At 45.7% G+C, this 23,807-nt stretch overlaps 1 protein-coding gene across 2 annotated transcripts in view; it reads right to left on the bottom strand.

The window, feature by feature from the left end:
• The window catches only part of LOC126248918 (MAM domain-containing glycosylphosphatidylinositol anchor protein 1-like), a 1,134,762-nt gene that overhangs the window by 445,281 nt on the left and 665,674 nt on the right, over positions 1-23,807 (bottom strand). For both annotated transcript variants that reach the window (XM_049950410.1, XM_049950411.1), the window contains exon 3: positions 1,625-1,801. In XM_049950410.1, coding sequence (XP_049806367.1) covers positions 1,625-1,801 — 177 coding nt within the window. The remainder of the gene's footprint in view (positions 1-1,624; positions 1,802-23,807) is intronic.

Genomic DNA, 23,807 nt, shown 5'->3' with positions numbered 1-23,807 from the left:
TGGCGCCGGTGGTGACACCTACAACGTGCTGACATGAGGAAAGTTTCCAAACGATTTCTCATACACAAACAGCAGTTGACCGGCGTTGCCTGGTGAAACGTTGTTGTGATGCCTCGTGTAAGGAGGAGAAATGAGCACCATCACGTTTCCGACTGATAAAGGTCGGAAACGATTTCTCATACACAAACAGCAGTTGACCGGCGTTGCCTGGTGAAACGTTGTTGTGATGCCTCGTGTAAGGAGGAGAAATGAGCACCATCACGTTTCCGACTGATAAAGGTCGGATTGTAGCCTATCGAGATTGCGGTTAATCGTATCGCGACATTGCTGCTCGCGTTGGCCGAGATCCAGTGACTGTTAGGAGAATATGGAATCGGTCGGTTCAGGAAGGTAATACGGAACGCCGTGCTGGATCCCAACGGCCTCGTATCACTAGCAGTCGAGATGACAGGCATCTTATCCGCATGGCTGTAACGGATCGTGCAGCCACGTCTCGATCCCTGAGTCAACAGATGGGGACGTTTGCAAGACAACAACCATCTGCACAAACAGTTCGACGACGTTTGCAGCAGCATGGACTATCAGCTCGGAGACCATGGCTGCGGTTACCGTTGACGCTGCATCACTGACATGAACGCCTGCGATGGTGTACTCAATGACGAACGTGGGTGCACGAATGGCAAAACGTCATTTTTTTCGGATGAATCCAGGTTCTGTTTACAGCTTCATGATGGTCGCATCCGTGTTTGGCGACATCGCGGTGAACGCACACTGGAAGCGTGTATTCGTCATCGCCATACTGGCGTATCACCTGGCGCGATGGTATGGGGTGCCATTGGTTACACGTCTCGGTCACCTCTTGTTTGCACTGATGGCACTTTGAACAGTGGACGCTACATTTAAGATGTGGCTCTACCCTTCATTCGATCCCTGCGAAACCATACATTTCAGCAGGATAATGCACGACCGCATGTTGCAGGTCCTGTACGGGTCTTTCTGGATACAAAAAAATGTTCGACTGCTACCCTGGCCAGCACATTCTCCAGATCTCTCACCAATTGAAAACGTCTGTGCAATGGTGGCCGAGCAACTGGCTCGTCACAATACGCCAGTCACTACTCTTGATGAACTGTGGTATCGTGTTGAAGCTGCATGGGCAAGTGTACCTGTACACGCCATCCAAGCTCTGTTTGACTCAATGTCCAGGCGTATCAAGGCCGTTATTACGGCCACAGGTGGTTGTTCTGGATACTGATTTCTCAGGATCTATGAACCCAAATTGCGTGAAAATGTAATCACATGCCAGTTCTAGTATAATATATTTGTCCAATAAATACCCGTTTATCATCTGCATTTCTTCTTGGTGTAGCAGTTTTAATGAACAGTAGTGTAGCTGCTTAGCCTGGATTGAGGAAAACCTCTGAAAGTTAGGGAATCCACTGCATTACCTACATATATGAGAAAACTGTGTAAACGAAAAATAATTTGAAACCTTGCAGAGTCCACTGTTAGTTATGTAACAGAACAGTGACACGCTAATCATTGTGTAACGTTGATAGCAGGCTGTTGGAAGACTAAATAAATATGAAAGGATTAGTATAAAGAGGTAAGTTAGCAGAAGAACCTCTGCATGTGGGACTTAGCGTGCGCGGCCTCCAGACGCGCCCGCTGCAGTAGATGTGAGACGAGGCGCTGGAGCTGAGCGTGTAGCCAGGGTCACACACCAGCGTCGCCACTGCGCCACCCATACTCAGCTGCCACGATCCAGTCGTCGGGTCTGGTACTACGTCGCAACCTCTCCCTGTAACAGCAATACACATCCCATTAAAATCCAGAGTAGCTCGTGCAAGCGGCGCAGGACAGAGCCTGAAATCATTCACTGGTTAAAAGAGGTGAGCGCTTTAGGAGCACTCGGGACGGAAGCCACATTGCATGTCAAGGAGAGGTACGTTCTGTTGTCGATTAGAGGTCGTCGTGGCATGTGCATGCACACATCCATGTTTGTATGGTCAACTGTTTACCTGATCCATCTACAGCGCAATTAATGTAGCCTCTCACAAAAGACTTATTACCGTCCCTCAGTTCAGGGAACTTTCCTTCTGCAAAGAACTTGGGGCTAATTCTGAACCATCATTACACTATACTAAACAAACAACTGAAGTCTGTAAGAAGGTGGCAGCGTCACTTCGTTCACTACAGAACTATAAAAAAAGTATGTCCATTATAATTGTCCGAGCTGTTATGCCGTGGTCGGTTGATGAATTCTGTGTCAATTCCCATAATCAAGTCCTGTAACTTCTAACAACCCTACCACAACAAAAGTCAGCATTTAATACCGATTGTGGTGTTGCTCACGCTGATAAATACTGCATTTTCGGGCAACAACAGTCATATTATGTGGCAGGTGTCATTAGAGCACAGTTAATAGTCATTTCATGTAATAATGAAAAAAACTAGGCACTCATCTTTTTGTGTTTCCCACGCTGGTCTCGTCGTAAAATCATGGCTCAATCGCTGAAGATCTAGGTGGTTATGATTCCAAGCTCGGATGCAAGGAGGCCTAGGTTTTATCCTGCTATATTCAAAAGTTTTGTAGATGCGCTTCACAAACCATTCTTGAAGATTACACTTTTGCAGGACAATGGTGATGTAAAAAAAGCAATCAGCACTCCTAATTTAAGTTACACTTCCTTTTAATTGCAATATCACGTAAACACAAAACATCACTTCACAATACAAAACATACTTGAAAACATCTTTCTCACAGTCACCGTTAAAGTTCACATTTTATAAGCTAACTACAATACGCGTCTTTCCAACATGAGGTCAGACTTGACTTTCTCAAGGTCCGACTCTTTAACAAGTTAACAACTAACTAACTATCGCTTACGCGCCCAAAAATCAGAGTTACAAGTACGTCAAATATCATAGTGACAAAAGAAAGAATACACATATGCATAATATCATTGCAATATAAACATATCGATGTATCGAAAATGAAATCAAATCTGAATGTTGTCTCATAAATACGTTAACTACTTTACAGAAACACAGTAGAATATTACTAGTATCAAGAGGTTCAGGTGAGCTGCCGTAATGGTTACGCAATTCAAGTACCATTACAACCTGCAAACTTCTTTATGGAGAAATTCGAAGAACAGGCCTTAGGTACTGCCAGCAAAAAACGAAATGTGTGGTTCCGATACGTGGATGACACTTTTGTGCTGTGGAGGCATGGCAGGGAGGAACCAAGCCGGTTCCACGAACATCTGAATAGTATAAACTCAAGAATTCAGTTTACAATGGAGGAGGAGGTAGACGGAAAATTACATTTCCTCGATGTGCTTTTTTTTAGAAACGAAAATGGTAGTTTGGGCCACTCAGTATACCGCAAACCCACGCACACGGACCGTTATTTACACCGGGATTCGAACCACCACCCATAACAGAAGCGGGGTGTTATCAAGACGTTAGCGGACAGAGCTAGAAATATTTGTGAACCTGAGTTGCTCGACGCTGAGATGGAACATCTCCACAATGCACTAATGAAGAACGGATATTCGTGCGTTGAGACAGCCACGCAGAAATCATAGTGACGTACAGGCTACTGCAAAATCTAAGGTTTTCCTGCCGTTTGTTAAAAATGTAACGGAAAAAATAGGGAGGATCTTGACGAAGCGGAATATTGCCGTAATTTACAAGCCCACCAGGAAGATACAGGAATACCTTAAGCCTGATAAGGACGCTCGCAAACCATTGGAAAAAGCTGGAGTGTATAGAATCCCATGCAGCTGTGGAGATGTTTATTTGGGTACTACTAAAAGAACTGTTTCAAAACGTTTGCAAGAGCACAAGGGCAATTGTAGAAGAGGAGAAACGGAACGATCAGCTGTTGCGGAGCATGCTTTCCAGCCAGGTAACCACCATATTCGTTTCGAGGAGACACAAGTACTAGCGGCCACAAGCGGGTATTACGAAAGGCTCTACAGGGAGGCAATCGAAATCGCCAAACACCCTAATAATTTCAATCGAAAGGGGGAGGGCGTGAAATTAAATGATATATGGATGCCGGTGTTGAAGAAGATGTGTACCACCCGTACGCTACTGGGTGATGGCAACGGCGATCGACGGCAGCGGACAGCGGCCAATTGCACTGACGTTTTCAAAACACGTGACGTCACGCCTCGGCGCGGGAGCTCGTGGACACGGAATTTAGCGGCAGTCAGTAGCGAGCCAGTGTGTGTGTTGGACATTCCATCGAGCTACAGACCCCCTTGAAGATATCCTCCGCAGACGGGGACGAAACGTTGGGAATTGACACAGAATTCATCAACCGACCACGGCATAACAGCCCCGATAATTATAATGGACATGACATTTCCGGCCGTGAAAGTCTACATTTTAGTATACAAAGTATTCCATTTCGAGATGAAAAAAAAAACTTGTAGAGTTACTAATACTCTTCATAGTGATCGTATTTTTCAAGTACTTTCGTATGGGAGCTCGCACCTGCTAGAATTGCCGATACGTTTGACACGTACACTATATCTACAGCTAGACACCGTACGATCCATGGCGGACGGTAGGTATAAACAGCTCTAAAAAGGATAAAAAAATTAGAGCCAAAAATCTAAAAGAAGACAAAAATATAACTCTATTTAATAATCTAAATTCACCCACCTAATTTAATGGAGGAGTCATTTCCTTTCCTGTTCCACTCGCTAACAGAGCGATGGAAAAGCGGCTGTCTATAAGCCTCTGTAGGAGTCCTTATTTCCCTCATCTTATCTTTGTGGTACTTGCGTGAAATGTACGTTGGCGGCAGCAGGATCGAACTACAGTCGGCCTTTAATGCCAGTTCTCCGAATTTCATCAATGATTACTCGCGAATAGAGCACCGTCATCCCTCCAGGGATTCTGGTATTAGTTCTCAACAAAGTAAAACGCTCTCCGTACCATTACGTAGTACTGCCACGTTCCCTAAATTATTTTCTGTATCAGAAACCTGACTCTGGAATAATCTTCCGCAAAATACACTCCTGGAAATTGAAATAAGAACACCGTGAATTCATTGTCCCAGGACGGGGAAACTTTATTGACACATTCCTGGGGTCAGATACATAACATGATCACACTGACAGAACCACAGGCACATAGACACAGGCAACAGAGCATGCACAATGTCGGCACTAGTACAGTGTATATCCACCTTTCGCAGCAATGCAGGCTGCTATTCTCCCATGGAGACGATCGTAGAGATGCTGGATGTAGTCCTGTGGAACGGCTTGCCATGCCATTTCCACCTGGCGCCTCAGTTGGACCAGCGTTCGTGCTGGACGTGCAGACCGCGTGAGACGACGCTTCATCCAGTCCCAAACATGCTCAATGGGGGACAGATCCGGAGATCTTGCTGGCCAGGGTAGTTGACTTACACCTTCTAGAGCACGTTGGGTGGCACGGGATACATGCGGACGTGCATTGTCCTGTTGGAACAGCAAGTTCCCTTGCCGGTCTAGGAATGGTAGAACGATGGGTTCGATGACGGTTTGGATGTACCGTGCACTATTCAGTGTCCTCTCGACGACCACCAGTGGTGTACGGCCAGTGTAGGAGATCGCTCCCCACACCATGATGCCGGGTGTTGGCCCTGTGTGCCTCGGTCGTATGCAGTCCTGATTGTGGCGCTCACCTGCACGGCGCCAAACACGCATACGACCATCATTGGCACCAAGGCAGAAGCGACTCTCATCGCTGAAGACGACACGTCTCCATTCGTCCCTCCATTCACGCCTGTCGCGACACCACTGGAGGCGGGCTGCACGATGTTGGGGCGTGAGCGGAAGACGGCCTAACGGTGTGCGGGACCGTAGCCCAGCTTCATGGAGACGGTTGCGAATGGTCCTCGCCGATACCCCAGGAGCAACAGTGTCCCTAATTTGCTGGGAAGTGGCGGTGCGGTCCCCTACGGCACTGCGTAGGATCCTACGGTCTTGGCGTGCATCCGTGCGTCGCTGCGGTCCGGTCCCAGGTCGACGGGCACGTGCACCTTCCGCCGACCACTGGCGACAACATCGATGTACTGTGGAGACCTCACGCCCCACGTGTTGAGCGATTCGGCGGTACGTCCACCCGGCCTCCCGCATGCCCACTATACGCCCTCGCTCAAAGTCCGTCAACTGCACATACGGTTCACGTCCACGCTGTCGCGGCATGCTACCAGTGTTAAAGACTGCGATGGAGCTCCGTATGCCACGGCAAACTGGCTGACACTGACGGCGGCGGTGCACAAATGCTGCGCAGCTAGCGCCATTCGACGGCCAACACCGCGGTTCCTGGTGTGTCCGCTGTGCCGTGCGTGTGATCATTGCTTGTACAGCCCTCTCGCAGTGTCCGGAGCAAGTATGGTGGGTCTGACACACCGGTGTCAATGTGTTCTTTTTTCCATTTCCAGGAGTGTATGAGAGAAATTAAATTCCCTTCATAATTCAAAAGACAGCTAATAGTCCACCTTCTATCACAAAAGCTCTCTCCTCCTTATACTTTTCTGCAGATCACGCTCGTCAACCTACGCCCCCCCCCCCCCCCCCCCCGTCCCTACCTTCTCTTACAACTTTTCCCTTCCCATTGGCTACAGAGTTCTTTGTTTAAATTCTGTTCTTTCCTAACATGCTAGCAGCCATTTTCATTGTCATTTCAATCTTCTCATCTTCGCTTACGACAACACTAAACATGGCTTCAAATGTGCTAAACTAATCTATACCTTTCTTAATGCCCTTTGTTATTATTATTATTATTATTATTATTGATTTCTTATTGTAGTATTTTTGTGTTAATTTATATGCAAATTCTAACTTTTTTAATCTTTCTTTATTTGTTGTGTTCTCCAGTCCATTGGCTAGGATTCACTCCCCCAGGTATTTGAATCTATCAACTCTTTTAATTTTTCCATAGTTTGTTTTCATAAACTTTTCTATTAGGACAGAAGCAACGTATGGATCAGAGTGCCTAACATTGAATAAAAAAGGCGAATTAAGAGAACTAGAAAAAAGAGAGCGAAAATACTAAGAAAAATTCTAGGTCCTGAGAAAAACAAAAAAAAGGTGGATTAAAAGGATAAATGAAGACTTCTACAAAAATACAGAAAAAATCACAGATACAATGAGGAAGAGACGGCTAAAATTTTATGGACATTTAAAAAGAATGGAAGAAATACGGATTACAAAGAAAATTTTTAATTACGTTAGTAAGCTGAAAAAAACTGTAGGATGAATAGAAGCAGTAAAGAAAGACGCCAACAAAATAGGTGTTACCGAAGAAATAATACATTACAGGAATCACTTCAGGCTACTGATAGAAAACGCAAGCTATGAAGAAGATGAGCGAAACCCCGACCCGAGAGAGTGTGGACAGACGAGCAGAGACAAGCAGTTGGCGAGAAAATGAAGTAGTAGGCCTACTGGGAAGAATGGAAGAAAAAAGAACACCATAAGTCTTAAGCTGTATGCGGTCCATAGCTGGACAAATTCATAAATAAAAAAATATTATTATTATTATTATTATTGTAAATGTTTTATAATATATTTGGCGTGTGTTGTTCCTGGTTAGATTTAAGAAAGGGCCTTAAGCTCATAATATATTTAGGCTAAATAAGCTATAAGCAAATAAGTAAATAAAATATCTTTCACAACTCTGTTTCTTTGCGTCAGGGCATTCATTGAAGATATACGATCAGCATACTTCAAAATATAAAACAAACTGATTACCACAAAACTCACTTCAGAACTTCCACTCAAGCGCGGAAACACACACACACACACACACACACACACACACACACACACACAAAGTGCGATCATTATACGGGGTGTTTGAGGACGAATGATCATCATGAGGGATACGACATTTGAACCAAAAAAGTCTGGTAAACATATGATTTTAACTGCATGAATTAAGACTTTTAAACACGTTTCCTCTGCTGAACAAGTGCCCATAGCTCTTAAGCTATGCATTTTAGAGCCCATGTTTATTTGACATGTTTGCTTCGAATGGTCGCACCTATCATATCCCTGAATATTAATCATTCCTCCTGGGACACTCTATATACATATTATAAATTTAAGTGCATCGCCGCGTTTTTCTGTCTGCTTGTTAACGCTGGCCAATCTCAGGAACTACTAAGGGGTTTTGATTCGATTTCCCTTGTAGATGAGTGATTCACAAAGAAGGTTTGCGTATATCACTGCATATCACAAACAAGCCCTGTCGCCATAGATAGTTACTACTAACCATGTGCAGCTCGGCGGGTCGCTGGTAATTATAGGATGTTTCACAATTCCTATTACAGGCTTCTAGGTATTGTAGAACGAACTTAAGAGATAAAACTTCGGTAAGAAATCATGGACAGAGATGTACCATCTTGAGTTTGGACATAAAATAAGTTTCAAGATCGGATTACTTATAAATCTCACGATACATAATGGCAGAGCTGCACAACGCATGTATCGAGAACATTTTGTCGACCGCCTCAGTCGATCGCATACCATTTTCGTCCGAGTACAACAATGGCTGCGAGAAACTGGTACGTTTTCAGCCAGGTGGGTTGACTGCGGTGCTCCATAGACGGGCACCAGGATATGTCGACATTGTGTACAAAAGCATGCATCGCAAATACATCTTGAGCCACGACCAGCATGTGGACCACCTCCTGTAGAGCACACAGGTGTCTCTACTATTTGCACATTGTGAAGTGACTGATTTGATAGCGATCCAGTCTTCAAACTTCGTCCATACAATACAAATGGTTCAAATGGCTCTGAGCGCTATGGGACTTAACATCTGAGATCATCAGTCCCCTAGAATTTAGAACTACTTAAACCTAACTAACCTAAGGGAATCACACACATCCATGCCCGAGGCAGGATTCGAACCTGCGACCGTAGCGGTCGCGTGGTTCCAGACTGAAGCGCCTAGAACCGCTGGGCTACACCGGCCGGCCATACAATACATTTGTGGACATTGCTTCCTTATCGAAACTTTATCTACTAATCCCCCTCTATAACCACTAGAAATCTGTAACAGGAAATGTGAAATATTCTGCATATGAGGTGGGCAAAACGAAACTGCACCGGAAAATCGGCATGCGCCGTAAGACAGGCAACTCAACTTTCATCATCTGCGTGCAGATGATGCAAGTTGGGCTGCCTGTCTTAAGGCGCATGAAATACACTCCACAACAGAATTTAAGGATCACTTCTTCGGGACCCCTTAATTTTTTCCTATTGCGACGCATACGTTTGAAATTTGGCTCTTTTGTGTCTACAACGTTGCTCTGTAGTGCTGCGAAAGCGAGGCAGCCTGCGACGTAGCCATCGAGCTCGACGACGCTTCTGACATCAAGATGTCGACATATGCGAGAGAGAGGCCAGAGCTCTGAAGTACATGTGGCGTGTAATGTGGGCTAATGATGTCACATTGACACCGAATTTCACCAAAATTCTGTCCAACGCCACCGTGGACGCGCCAGATGAAGTGAAGGTCGTTACAGCCCCTCTTACCAACATTTCACCCCTTCTTAAAAACGGCTTTATGATGGAGGTCAGAACCACGACGTCACGCGGTTTTCATATCAGTTGTCGAAGCAAACATTTCAGACGCACCGCCCCTAAGAACCGACACGAAAATACCTCAGGAGATGACATAAAAAGCATCCATGAAACCACCCTTTTTCTTGGGACGTTGATTTCCACACACGTAGGCAACCACGGCACACCTCCGATGCCAGTTGTTTCCCTGCAGGTGCCTAATACTACTTCACAGGTTCTCTTTTTAAAAGCACATTTCTAAAATTCTCAATAAATGTGGGCAGACAGCACCGAGGGTATTGCCGAGCTGGGGGGGGGGGGGGGGGGGGGCGCTTAGAATGTCGCTTTGCAGTTTAATCCACACATAAGTCAATGTCACAGCCAACTGTGATCACGCAACAACAGGGCATGGAATGGGAGCACTGAAAAAGTCTAAGCACCTTTGCTGATGCTTCGGCTCACATTCATATTTTGTTGAATGAGTTTGAACGGTCCATAGTGTTTTCACCCTGTACAGAAGAGCAAAAGCAGCGGGAGCACTGCACTCCAAAGGGCCGAGATCACGTTCAGTGTGGTTACAGCCTTGTGATGTCCATCAAGAAGGGTAAATTCGCCCAAGAGTTGTCAAATGGTTCAAATGGCTCGGAGCACTATGGGGCTTAACATCTGAGGTCATCAGTCCCCTAGAACTTAGAACTACTTAAACCTAACTAACTTAAGGACATCACACACATCCATGCCCGAGGCAGGATTCGAACCTGCGACCGTAGCAGTCGCGCGGTTCCGGACTGAGGCACCTAGAACCGCTCGGCCACCACGGCCGGCAAGAGTTGTCAGCAGTGTCAAAGATTGTTAAGAACACTGCCTGTTGTACATCGTACTGCGAACTGTCGTTTTCGACCGCGAAATGTGTGGGAATCAACGTCCCAAGCAAAGGGGTGAGTTCATTGGCGCTCTTTATGACACCCCCTGAGGCCTTTTGGTGCCGTTGTTGCGTTTGAAATGTTTTCCTCGACCACTAATAAGAAAACCGTGTGATATCAACGCTGAACGTCGTAGTTCTGACCTCCATTGTAGAGGCATAAAAAGAAGGGTTGCAATCTGAGAAAGAGGGGCTGTGACGACATTCCCATCGTGTGATATATCCACGACGGTGCTGTGCAGAATTGTGGTGAAATTTGGTTCCGATGTGATGTCATTAATACACTTTACACGTCACATGAATTTCTGAACTCTGGCTTTTTTTCCGCATAATGTTTGAAGCGACAGAGGTAGTCCGAGGGCGACGTCGTAGGCTGCCTCGCTTATGCAGCATTACAGAGGAAGGTTGTAGCCACCTGTGAGCCAAATTTTAAACTTAAGCATCGCAGTGTGAGACAATTACGTGGTTTCGAAAAAGTGATACTTTGATTCTGTTGCGCAGTTTATTTTCTTGCCCACTTTTTTTGTTCACACTGTAAATAAAGCTTTTCTGTTTATACATACTCATGCATGTAACACACCTACTGCATGAACCAGTAAATAATAACTGAAGAATCAATGCGCAAATGACGTGACCTTAAACACACGGCATCTAAAAACATTTTACAATTCAAGTAATAGGTGTGCGATCCGAGTAAGTGAGTCCAACTGAGCGTTGTGTTTGCGTGGGACGCTCCATAGGTTATTCTCCCACGAAAATCTCGGTTACGAAATGATCTTTCTGGGATTCAGTTATTAAGGGATACTTGGAAATACATTTGTGGAAGACTTTCTTACTCGTGATGCTGGATTTCAACTTTGGTAAGCAAAGAACCTGTTGTTCCCTCAATTTGCTCAAAAAAAGAAAAGTTAATTTTATTGTTTTCAATTGTGAATTTTAATTCCGTTGACCAGCAATTCGGCAGACGGCGTGCAGTATCACGAATATGTATGTACCTGCGTGCTTTAGAAGGAGCTGGATTTGACGGAGGGCGCTAAACTCGACAAAGGTAGTTCGTGCAGTCATGATTTATGATCATGCGCCACCCCGACAATTTCTGGCATAAATTTAGCAGCGTGTATCAGCAATATTCAGTGTGAGACTCACGTGAAGATCACTACCTCGTAGTGAGCCGAAATATCATGGCAAGATGTCGATGCCATCCGGCTGCAGTCCCTAAATCTCATGGAATATTCACTATGCTTGGAAAACATCAAGGACATAATTTTTGTATGTAATTTTACACTATTTTGCCACGTATTGTCGCTCAGTATACCTCGTACGGTTTACCTCGCTCTTTCAGACTTATTACGCCATTACGAAGTATTAATGTCTGTGTGTCTCGGGTGAATATTTCGTCGGTAAAGGATGACATCATGTGTGCTGTGAGTGCTGATAAATGTAACTAAAACAGTCTACTGCGTTAGTCACTTATTTATTTCTCCAAATAAATAAGTAACTAACGCAGTAACTTGTTTTATTTATATCTGTGGTTCGGTATACTGTTTTAACGTAATGTACCGCAGCTTTTGACCATAACTTTTTATTTGGGGCTATACTGTCTTGTGCTGACGTATATTCCATCATTAATTTAATTTTGCACGTATAATGATGCATTACGTACACTCCATGTAAAAGCTGAGAACCACATCATAGGAACAGCGTCTTCTGCTACGTAAATTTACATATAAGATGTTTCAGATAGATTGGTTCAAATGGCTCTGTGCACCATGGGACTTAATATCTGAGGTCATCAGTCCCCTAGAACTTTGAACTACTTAAATCTAACTAACCTAAGGACATCACACACATCCATGCCCGAGGCAGGATTCGAACCTGTGACCGTAGCAGTCACGCGGTTCCGGACTGAAGCGCCTAGAACCGCTCGGCCACCGCGGGCGGCGTTTCAGATAGGTATTTCTGTAAGACGTTATGACAGATCATATGGTTTTAAAATTTGTACCACTCTCAAGCCACTCTGATGTCAATTTGGAAACAAATCCTTTTTAAATGCTGTAGTAACCCTCTGGTCAGAGTGTAATTCACAATGGTGAGTTCTCTAGCTGGAGAGATAACTATGGAATAACCGTTTCAAGGCCATTTTCCGACAGGTTAATGTGTCCTATAACTGCATTGCTAGCTTGAAAGGAGATTGAATGATCGAATTATCAGTTTTCTTCAATGTAACTGCTTGGTCCTTTTTATCTTAAATACACTGTAAATTGCTCTCCGGCAGTCTAGAGCTAAAGAAACTGTAAAACCTTAAAGCACTTGAGGTAAAAGTTCCTTCAGAAAGGCCACCACCGACTTTCTTCCCCTTTCCCTCTGTGTCGATGGGACATTAAATTTCCAGCTTCCTTCTTTCTCCTTCAGGCATTCAACCTTTATCCTCGACATCGAGGTCACTGCATACAGGAACACCAACGATATACGTTTCCTGGCCTTGGCTCGTAAAACATCGAAATCAGTACGCTCCTTTTTCAGGCATTAATCTGATAATCCGAGACACTTCCACGAGCAAAATGCATCATGAGAGCTTACCTCTTTTCCCACGGAAATAACAGTTCCACAGCTATGTTACGTAACTTTTTTTGACGACGCGAAGTTAGAGCTCCCTAATTACACAGGACAGGGTGCACCGAATATACACAATCGACACGGAGCACTTAATTAACAAGGTAATGGGGAGCCACTGCTATAATGGTGCGGACAACCTAGTAAATAATGAAGAAACGTCGAAACATTATAAGCTACCCTTTAAGCAGGTTTCCGGACTCGTAAAAGGATGGAAGGAAGGTTGGGATGGTGCCAAGAACGGAGAAGCAAATCAGCCATGTCCTTTCAAAGGAACCATCCTGGGAACTGCCTGGAGCGATTTAGGGAAATCACGGAAAACCTAAATCTGGCTGGTCGAACGCAGGTTTGAACCACCGTTCTCCCGAAAGCGAGTCCAGTGTGATATTCACTGTGCGGAACGTATTTCTTTTTTTTTATACACTGCTGGCCACCGTAAATGCAACACCCTGAAGGAAGCATCCGAATCAAATGAAATTTACACCATGGGTTTGCAGCGATGAGATATGCAACTGATTAGAATTTCAGCGCAGACGCACATCACGCGCGCCTGTGGCGCCACCTCATAGCGCCATTTAAGGCTTGGCGAGTGTACGTTCGGCACGTGTGTTTACCTTGTGGTTGTTTCACAAGACGATCAGTTATGCCTCGTAGACAACAGCGAACATCGTTTGATCAAGTATCCGAGTTCGACAGAGGAAGGATAGTGGCTTACCGAGATTGTGGATTATCATACAGAGAAATCACTAGTCGTGTTGGACGAAGCCAAACAACTGTAATGCGGATATGTGACCGTTGGATGCAGGAGGGTACGACGGACCGACGTGGTCGATCGCATTCACCTCGGTGCACCACTGCACGTGCTGATAGGCAAATTGTGCGCATGGCAGTGACGGATCGCTCAGTGACATCCCGAACCATAGCACAGCACATTGCGTCTGTAACGCATCATCCAGTGTCTGCGCGTACCATTCGACGCCGTTTACAGCAGAGTGGTCTGTCCGCAAGACGTCCATTGCTTCGTCTACCATTGACGCAGAACCACAGACGTCTCCGTCGCCAATGGTGTGATGACAGACGGATGTGGACGGCAGAATGGAATGACGTTGTCTTTACTGACAAGGCACGCTTCTGTCTGCAGCACCACGATGGTCGGATTCGAGTGTGGAGACACCGTGGAGAGAGGATGCTGGACAGCTGCATTATGCACCGCCACACTGGTCTTGCACCGGGTATTATGGTAGGGGGCGGTATTGGATATTACTCTCGCACGCCTCTAGTACGCATTGCCGGTACTTTAAATAGCCGGCGCTACATACCCGAGGTGCTGGACCCAGTTGTCCTTCCTTACCTTCAGGGCTCGGCCACAGCCATATTTCAACAGGACAATGCGCGACCACACGTGGCACGCATTGTCCAAGGTTCTTCGTCAATAACCAGATTGAAGTGCTTCCCTGGCCGGCTCGCTCTCCGGATCTTTCGCCGATAGAAAACATGTGGTCCATGGTTGCTCAACGAGTGACCCAGATTACATCCCCAGCAGCCACACCAGATGATCTTTGGCAACGTGTGGAAGCTGCTTGGGCTACTGTACCCCAGGAACGCATCCAACGTCTCTTTGACTCAATGCCGAGACGTGTGGCAGCGGTGATCTCCAACAATGGCGGCTACTCTGGCTACTGATTCTGGCAGGAACCACATGTCACAGACGTCTGTAAACGTAATCATTTGATACTTGGTCAACATGTTATCCACAAAATAAATTTTGTTGTGCTACCTCTTGTCTTTCTTGGTGTTGCATTTACGGTGGCCAGCAGTGTATATATATCTCCGCCAAGCGGCTACGTAGGAATGGAGACATTTGAACATCCTCCAGACAGTGACACTGACATCCGGAGGCAATGTTAGTGAATAGAGGTGCTCGCTCGTTACCTGTCGCACTGGCACGGGCAGGACAGCCGCAAGTGACTTCCGATGGGCGAAGTCTCCTCCGCGCTAGTCCCTGTAAATTTGGCAGCATTACAATCAGCGAGCTTCAGTAACCCAAACACCAAGAACGTGCCCCACAATCAGCACTGGCGGCTTACAGTCAGTTGATCAGACCAGCTGCATGGTCAACAGCATAGCAGAAAAACAGAGCCTTTTATTTCCTAGAAGAGAAGAAATATCAAGAGAAAAGAGATTCTACGAAGGACAGCGTTACGTAAAGTTCATGAAAAGACAAACATGCAGACTGAAGGAGCAACGCAACAGTGTTATGCTTTCACTGTAAATTGGATGAGAGACAGATTCAGTAAAGGAGCTCGCAGTGCAGCCGAAAATATCCCTTCGGCTCCCAGATGAGTACACTGGTATGAAAGACGAGCATGTTATTCACTTTACTCTGTTAAAATCCAAACAGTTACACATGCGTCCGCAGCTCGTGGTCTCGCGGTAGCGTTCTCGCTTCCCGAGCACGGGGTCCCGGGTTCGATTCCCGGCGGGGTCAGGGATTTTCTCGGCCTCGTGATGACTGGGTGTTGTGTGATGTCCCTAGGTTAGTTAGGTTTAAGTAGTTCTAAGTTCTAGGGGACTGATGACCATAGATGTTAAGTCCCATAGTGCTCAGAGCCAGTTACACATGCTAGCAGTAGGAATTCATATGTTTTCGAGAATATACTGGGCAACTCAAACTGAACATAGGAATTATAAACAGCTGTAGCTATTTAATGAATAGCGGTACAGAAAAAAGACTTACAGAGATCGCAGTGGAGAAAATATTCCTACAAAGATAAAATCAAGCACCTTCATATTTTGCCAAAAATCGCAGATGACATAGGCAGTTTCAAGAAACGTGATCAGCAACAAACGTTGGATTAATCTGCGTTTCGTGTGAACGTAGTCAATCGAAATCGACGTAAGAAGCCACTAGGGAGCAACAAATACCACAGACAACGATTTGGCGGGTTTTTGACATGAAACAGAATATGAAACATTAGATAATTCAAACGTTACTGCACCTGAAACAGGAATACTTTCACAATTGTACGAATTACGTGACAGCAGTGGTGAAGCTATGGAGCAAGAAACATTTGCTGCACGTCTCAGTTTTAGTGATGAAGCAACCTTATCACTAAGTGGTAAGGTTAATCGACGCAACACTTGAATATGGAGTACAGAAGAGCCATCGTGTGTAACTGAGAATCCGAGTGCCTCACTGAATATTTATTTATTTATTTAGAGTATGGCAATGCACATCATTTTATACTTCTTACAAATGTTTAAACAAAGATATAAATAAAATACAATAAAGTATGTTATATAAGAAGTATAAAACATACAGATAGAGGGCAATACAATTAAATACAAACATAAAGATTATACAGGGTGGTCCATTGATAGTGACCGGGCCAAATATCTCACGAAATAAGCATCAAACGAAAAAACTGCAAAGAACGAAACTCGTTTAGCTTGAAGGGGGAAACCAGATGGCGCTATCGTTGGTCCGCTAGATAACGCTGCCATAGGTCAAACGGATATCAACTGCGTTTTTCTTAAATAGGAACCCCCATTTTTTATTACATATTCGTGTAGTACTTAAAGAAATATGAATGTTTTAGTTGGACCACTTTTTTCGCTTTGTGGTACATGACGCTGTAATAGTCACAAACGTATAAGTACGTGGTATCACGTAACATTCCGCCAGTGCGGTCGGTATTTGCTTCGTGATACATTACCCGTGTTAAAATGGACCCTTTACCAATTGCGGAAAAGGTCGATATCGTGTAGATGTATGGCTATTGTGATCAAAATGCCCAACGGGCGTGTGCTATGTATGCTGCTCGGTATCCTGGGCGACATCATCCAAGTGTCTGGACCGTTCGCCGGATAGTTTCGTTATTTAAGGAAACAGGAAGTGTTCAGCCACATGTGAAACGTCAACCACGACCTGCAACAAATGATGATGCCCAAGTAGGTGTTTTAGCTGCTGTCGCGGCTAATCCGCACATCAGTAGCAGACAAATTGCTCGAGAATCGGGAATCTCAAAAACGTCGGTGTTGAGAATGCTACATCAACATCGATTGCACCGGTACCACATTTGTATGCACCAGGAATTGCATGGCGACGACTTTGAACGTCGTATACAGTTCTGCCACTGGGCACAAGAGAAATTACGGGACGATGAAAGATTTTTTGCATGCGTTCTATTTAGCGACGAAACGTCATTCAGCAACAGCGGTAACGTAAACCGTCATAATATGCACTACTCGACAACGGAAAATCCGCGATGGCTGCGACAAGTGGAACATCAGCAACCTTGGCGGGTTAATGTATGGTGCGGCATTATAGGAGGAAGGATAATTGGCCCCAATTTTATCGACGGCAATCTAAAAGGTGCAATGTATGCTGATTTCCTACGTAATGTTCTACCGATGTTACTACAAGATGTTTCACTGCATGACAGAATGGCGATGTATTTCCAACATGATGGATGTCCGGCACATAGCTCGCGTGCGGTTGAAGTGGTATTGAATAGCATGTTTCATGACAGGTGGATTGGTCGTCGATGCACCATACCATGGCCCACACGTTCACCGGATCTGACATCCCCGGATTTCTTTCTGTGGGGAAAATTGAAGGATATTTGCTATCGTGATCCACCGACAATGCCTGACAACATGCGCGAGCGCATTGTCAATGCATGTGCGAACATTACGGAAGGCGAACTACTCGCTGTTGAGAGGAATGTCGTTACACGTATTGCCAAATGCATTGAGGTTGACGGACATCATTTTGAGCATTTATTGCATTAATGTGGTATTTACAGGTAATCACGCTGTAACAGCATGCGTTCTCAGAAATGATAAGTTCACAAAGGTACATGTATCACATTGGAACAACCGAAATAAAATGTTCAAAGGTACCTACGTTCTGTATTTTAATTTAAAAAACCTACCTGTTACCAACTGTTCGTCTAAAATTGTGAGCCATATGTTTGTGATTATTACAGCGCCATCTATTACAAAACGAAAAAAGTGGTCCAAATAAAACATTCATATTTCTTTACGTACTACACAAATATGTAATAAAAAATGGGGTTCCTATTTTAAAAAATGCAGTTGATATCCGTTTGACCTATGTCAGCGCCATCTAGCGGGCCAACCATAGCGCCATCTGGTTTCCCCCTTCAAGCTAGGCAAGTTTCGTACTTGTAGTTTTTTCGTTTGACGCTTATTTCGGTACTGATGACCATAGATGTTAAGTCCCATAGTGCTCAGAGCCATTTTTGAGCTTATTTCGTGAGATATTTGGCCCGGTCAGGATCAATGGACCACCCTGTATATGGTCAATACAATTAAGTACAAACATCAAGATTATGTATAAAGTCTTTTGCGGCGTCTGTTGCCATCACAAAATCACTGAACTTGCCACTGTATGCTGTCTGTCTTACTCTTGGACGATGTGGCGGATGGTCTGTCTGTTGGCTCCGCAGTCACAGTTGGGAGTTGGTCTCTTTCCCCATTTGTAAAGAGTATCTGCACATCTTCTGTGCGTATTCTGTTAAGGGATGTCCATATTTTACTAGTTAGGCCATATCCGGGCGGTCTCTCAGTGATGCAGGGGAGGGATTGACAATGCTAAGGGGACACCTATCGCCATTGTTCCCTCTAGGTCTTCCATAGATTAAAGTTTATACTTTGCAATTCCTTGGCTGTTATCATTGTTGGATGTCTAGACCGAAGTCTATTTCTTTCCAGGTCAGGCATATCGCAGTGTATAGGGAGCTGGGCGTTGTCGATTATCTTCCTATATTCCTGGTGAAGAGCGTTCTTCCGACGTAGGTCCGCAGGTGGTATGAGGCACAGAATTGGCAGCCAATGTGTTGGGGTTGATCTCATGGTTCCGCTGACAATTCTCATCGTGCTATTCAGCTGCACGTCATTTTTTTTTTTTTTTTTTTTTTTTTGTGAACACTGTTCATCGAGACCGGAGCGCAGTACTCCGCGGCCGAGTAGACCAGTCCTAGTGCCGACGTGTGTAGCGTGTCAGCCGAGAAACCCCAATTAGTGCCGCGCAGCTTCTGGAGAATATTATTCCTCGTATTTAGTTTGGCTGCAGTATTTTCCACATGTCGTTTATAAATGAGCGCTCTGTCCAAAGTGACTCCAAGGTACTTTGGATGCTCATTAGATCGGAGCCGATTTTCCGATACGAACATCAAGTTGTTTGCTTGCTAATTTATTACTACGATGTAAACATGTAGTTTCGGTTTTTCTAGGATTTGGCTGTAATCTCCATTGACGAAAGTATGTACTTGATTGCAAGTCAGATGTCAAGGTTGTTTCCATGACCTCAAAGTTCTTGTGTTGTGATGCCAAAACCCAAACGTCTACGTACCCAAACTTCCTGGAAGATGTGGATGGCATATCGGCAATATACAAGCTGAACATTAGTGGAGCCAACACGGAGCCCTGTGGTAGGCCGTTGTTCAAGGTTCTTTGTACTCTTGTCTGTTCTCCTGTTACTACTTGGAATGTTGTGGCAGCAAGCATGGCATTTATAAGTCTGGTAGTTTTCAGGCAAGGGATTGTTTGCATCAATTTGTACGGTAGGCCGTCTCCAGACAGTGTCGTAGGCAGCAAACAGATCTATGAAAACAGCTGATGTTTTTAATTTTCTTTGGTATCCAGCCTCAATGTACGTTGTTAGTGACATGACCTGGTCTGTACAGCGTCGCGCATGGCGGAACCACCCTTACTCCATGGAAACTGACTCCAGAAGTTTGGTAGCAATGCGGTTAAAGACAAGTGTTGTTCAAATGTGTGTGAAATCTTATGGGACTTAACCGCTAAGGTCATCAGCCCCTAAGCTTACACACTACTTAACCTAAATTATCCTAAGGACAAACACACATACCCATACCCGAGAGCCGGCCGCGGTGGCCGTGCGGTTCTGGCGCTGCAGTCCGGAACCGCGGGACCGCTACGGTCGCAAGTTCGAATCCTGCCTCGGGCATGGGTGTGTGTGATGTCCTTAGGTTAGTTAGGTTTAGGTAGTTCTAAGTTCTAGGGGACTTATGACCTAAGATGTTGAGTCCCATAGTGCTCAGAGCCATTTGAACCATTTGAACCCATGCCCGAGGGAGGACTCGAACCTCCGCCGGGACCAGCCGCACAGTCCATGACTGCCGCGCCCTAGACCGCGTGGCTAATCCCACGCGGCTGTAGACAAGTCCTTCCAGGAATTTATAGACAGAGCTCAATAATGCGACTGGGTAGTAGCTCCTTGGTTCGTTACTCGGCTTCCCTGGCTTTAGGAGAACAACGGTTTTTGATCGTTTCATTTGCTGAGGGACTATGCCATGTGTTATAATATCTGTAAAGAATTCTGCTAACCATCTTTTCGCATATTTTCCGCAGTTCAGAAGAAACTCCGGATGGACTCAATTAAATCCAGGTGCTTTTACCGATTTTACGTCTTTGAGAGGGCTCGTTGTGTCTTCTGCCGAGAATGGACGGGAAAATTCACGCTTAATCTGAGATGTGTGAGCTCTGTCTCGCGGAGTTTTAGAAGTTGATACTATATGGGAGGCAAATATTGTTTGGATGTATCGGTGTTTCTTTGTGGACGCTCTTATTGCCGTCGTTTAGCTTTCTTCAAAGGGACCATGGCTTTCTACTAGACGTTTCGAAGTCTAGTTCTTGAACGGTTTCCATCCATCGTTCTCTTCGAGACGCATCAGGATTGTGTAGTAGGTCGTCAGCAATTTCCTGGTCGTTGCTGTTGAGGAATACCTGGATTGGTCGTCGAAGCACCATACCATGGCCCGCACGTTCACCGTATCTGACGTCCCCGGATTTATTTCTGTGGCGAAAGTTGAAGGATATTTGCTACCGTGATCCACCGACAACGCCTGACAACATGCGTCAGCGCATTGTCAGTGCATGTGCGAACATTACGGAAGGTGAACTACTCGTTGTTGAGAGGGATGTCGTTACACATATTGCCAAATGCATTGAAGTTGACGGACACCATTTTGAGCATTTATTGCATTAATGTGGTTTTTATCACGCTGTAACAGCATGCGTTCTCAGAAATGATAAGTTCATAAAGGTACATGTATCACATTGGAACAACCGAAATAAAATGTTCAAACGTACCTACGTTCTCTATTTTAATTTAAAAAACCTACCTGTTACCAGCTGTTCGTCTAAAATTGTGAGCCATATGTTTGTGACTATTACAGTGCCATCTATCACAAAGCGAAAAAAGTGGTCCAACTAAAATATTCATATCTCTTTACGTACTACACGAATATATAATAAAACATGGGGTTTCCTAGTTTAAAAAATGCATTTGATATCCGTTTGACCTATGTCAGCGTCATGTAGCGGGCCAACCATAGCGCCATCTGGTTTCCCCCTTCAAGCTAGGCAAGTTTCGTTCTTTGTAGTTTTTTCGTTGACCCTTATTTCGTGAGATATTTGGCCCGGTCACGATCAATGGACCACCCTGTATACACTTCACCTGACGTATACAAAGTAGGCATCGAGTTCCGAGGTATCATATGTTCATAGGTGATACCGAAGAGTTTATACTTACGGATATCTGGTAATGTTAATTTGTTGTTTACTATTAACTGACGGATTTCTGTACAGTTGTGATACATTACTGAAGCATGTAAAAGAAACGGCCTTGCCGCAGGGGAAACACCGGTTTCCGTCAGTACACTGAAGTTAAGCGGTATCGGGCTTAGTTAGCACTTGGATGGGTAACCGTACAGGTGTGCCGAGCGCCTTTGGCAAGCGGGGTGCATTCTGCCCTTGTGAAACCAAATAAGGAGCTACTTGACTGAGAAACAGCGGCTCCGGTCATGAAAGGCTGATAACGTCCAGGACAGCGGTGTGCTGACCACATGCTCCTCCGTATCCGCAACCAGCGACGCCTGTAGGCTGAGGATGAGACGGTGGTCGGGCGATACCGTTGGGCCTTCCGAGTCCTGTTCGGGCGGAGTTAGTTTTGAATGTGAAAATGCATTTAATTAGAAAAAGATATGTCTTTAACTTTATTTTGCCGAGGTATGCTGCAGAGTTGCAGAGGCCGGTTTTTCAGTTAGTGTTGTTACCTCATGGTGCTCGGCAGAAGAACGAACAAATGAGCTGCCGCAAAAGTTCAGCTGCGTAAGCACCTGAGAAAAAAATAGAACTTAGAGGTATGTATCATACTTGTTGACTGAAGAGGAAAGGGATACTCACATTACAATGAATTGAAAAATCACATACGCATCAAACACTACTACACTCCTGGAAATGGAAAAAAGAACACATTGACACCGGTGTGTCAGACCCACCATACTTGCTCCGGACACTGCGAGAGGGCTGTACAAGCAATGATCACACGCACGGCACAGCGGACACACCAGGAACCGCGGTGTTTGCCGTCGAATGGCGCTAGCTGCGCAGCATTTGTGCACCGCCGCCGTCAGTGTCAGCCAGTTTGCCGTGGCATACGGAGCTCCATCGCAGTCTTTAACACTGGTAGCATGCCGCGACAGCGTGGACGTTAACCGTATGTGCAGTTGACGGACTTTGAGCGAGGGCGTATAGTGGGCATGCGGGAGGCCGGGTGGACGTACCGCCGAATTGCTCAACACGTGGGGCGTGAGGTCTCCACAGCACATCGATGTTGTCGCCAGTGGTCGGCGGAAGGTGCACGTGCCCGTCGACCTGGGACCGGACCGCAGCGACGCACGGATGCACGCCAAGACCGTAGGATCCTACGCAGTGCCGTAGGGGACCGCACCGCCACTTCCCAGCAAATTAGGGACACTGTTGCTCCTGGGGTATCGGCGAGGACCATTCGCAACCGTCTCCATGAAGCTGGGCTACGGTCCCGCACACCGTTAGGCCGTCTTCCGCTCACGCCCCAACATCGTGCAGCCCGCCTCCAGTGGTGTCGCGACAGGCGTGAATGGAGGGACGAATGGAGACGTGTCGTCTTCAGCGATGAGAGTCGCTTCTGCCTTGGTGCCAATGATGGTCGTATGCATGTTTGGCGCCGTGCAGGTGAGCGCCACAATGAGGACTGCATACGACCGAGGCACACAGGGCCAACACCCGGCATCATGGTGTGGGGAGCGATCTCCTACACTGGCCGTACACCACTGGTGATCGTCGAGGGGACACTGAATAGTGCACGGTACATCCAAACCGTCATCGAACCCATCGTTCTACCATTCCTAGACCGGCAAGGGAACTTGCTGTTCCAACAGGACAATGCACGTCCGCATGTATCCCGTGCCACCCAACGTGCTCTAGAAGGTGTAAGTCAACTACCCTGGCCAGCAAGATCTCCGGATCTGTCCCCCATTGAGCATGTTTGGGACTGGATGAAGCGTCGTCTCACGCGGTCTGCACGTCCAGCACGAACGCTGGTCCAACTGAGGCGCCAGGTGGAAATGGCATGGCAAGCCGTTCCACAGGACTACATCCAGCATCTCTACGATCGTCTCCATGGGAGAATAGCAGCCTGCATTGCTGCGAAAGGTGGATATACACTGTACTAGTGCCGACATTGTGCATGCTCTGTTGCCTGTGTCTATGTGCCTGTGGTTCTGTCAGTGTGATCATGTGATGTATCTGACCCCAGGAATGTGTCAATAAAGTTTCCCCTTCCTGGGACAATGAATTCACGGTGTTCTTATTTCAAT

The sequence above is a fragment of the Schistocerca nitens genome, chromosome 3, assembly GCF_023898315.1.
Source record: "Schistocerca nitens isolate TAMUIC-IGC-003100 chromosome 3, iqSchNite1.1, whole genome shotgun sequence".
Lineage (NCBI taxonomy): Eukaryota > Metazoa > Arthropoda > Insecta > Orthoptera > Acrididae > Schistocerca > Schistocerca nitens.
Note: the sequence above shows the minus strand (reverse complement) of the source record. Positions and strands in the feature narration are given on the sequence as shown.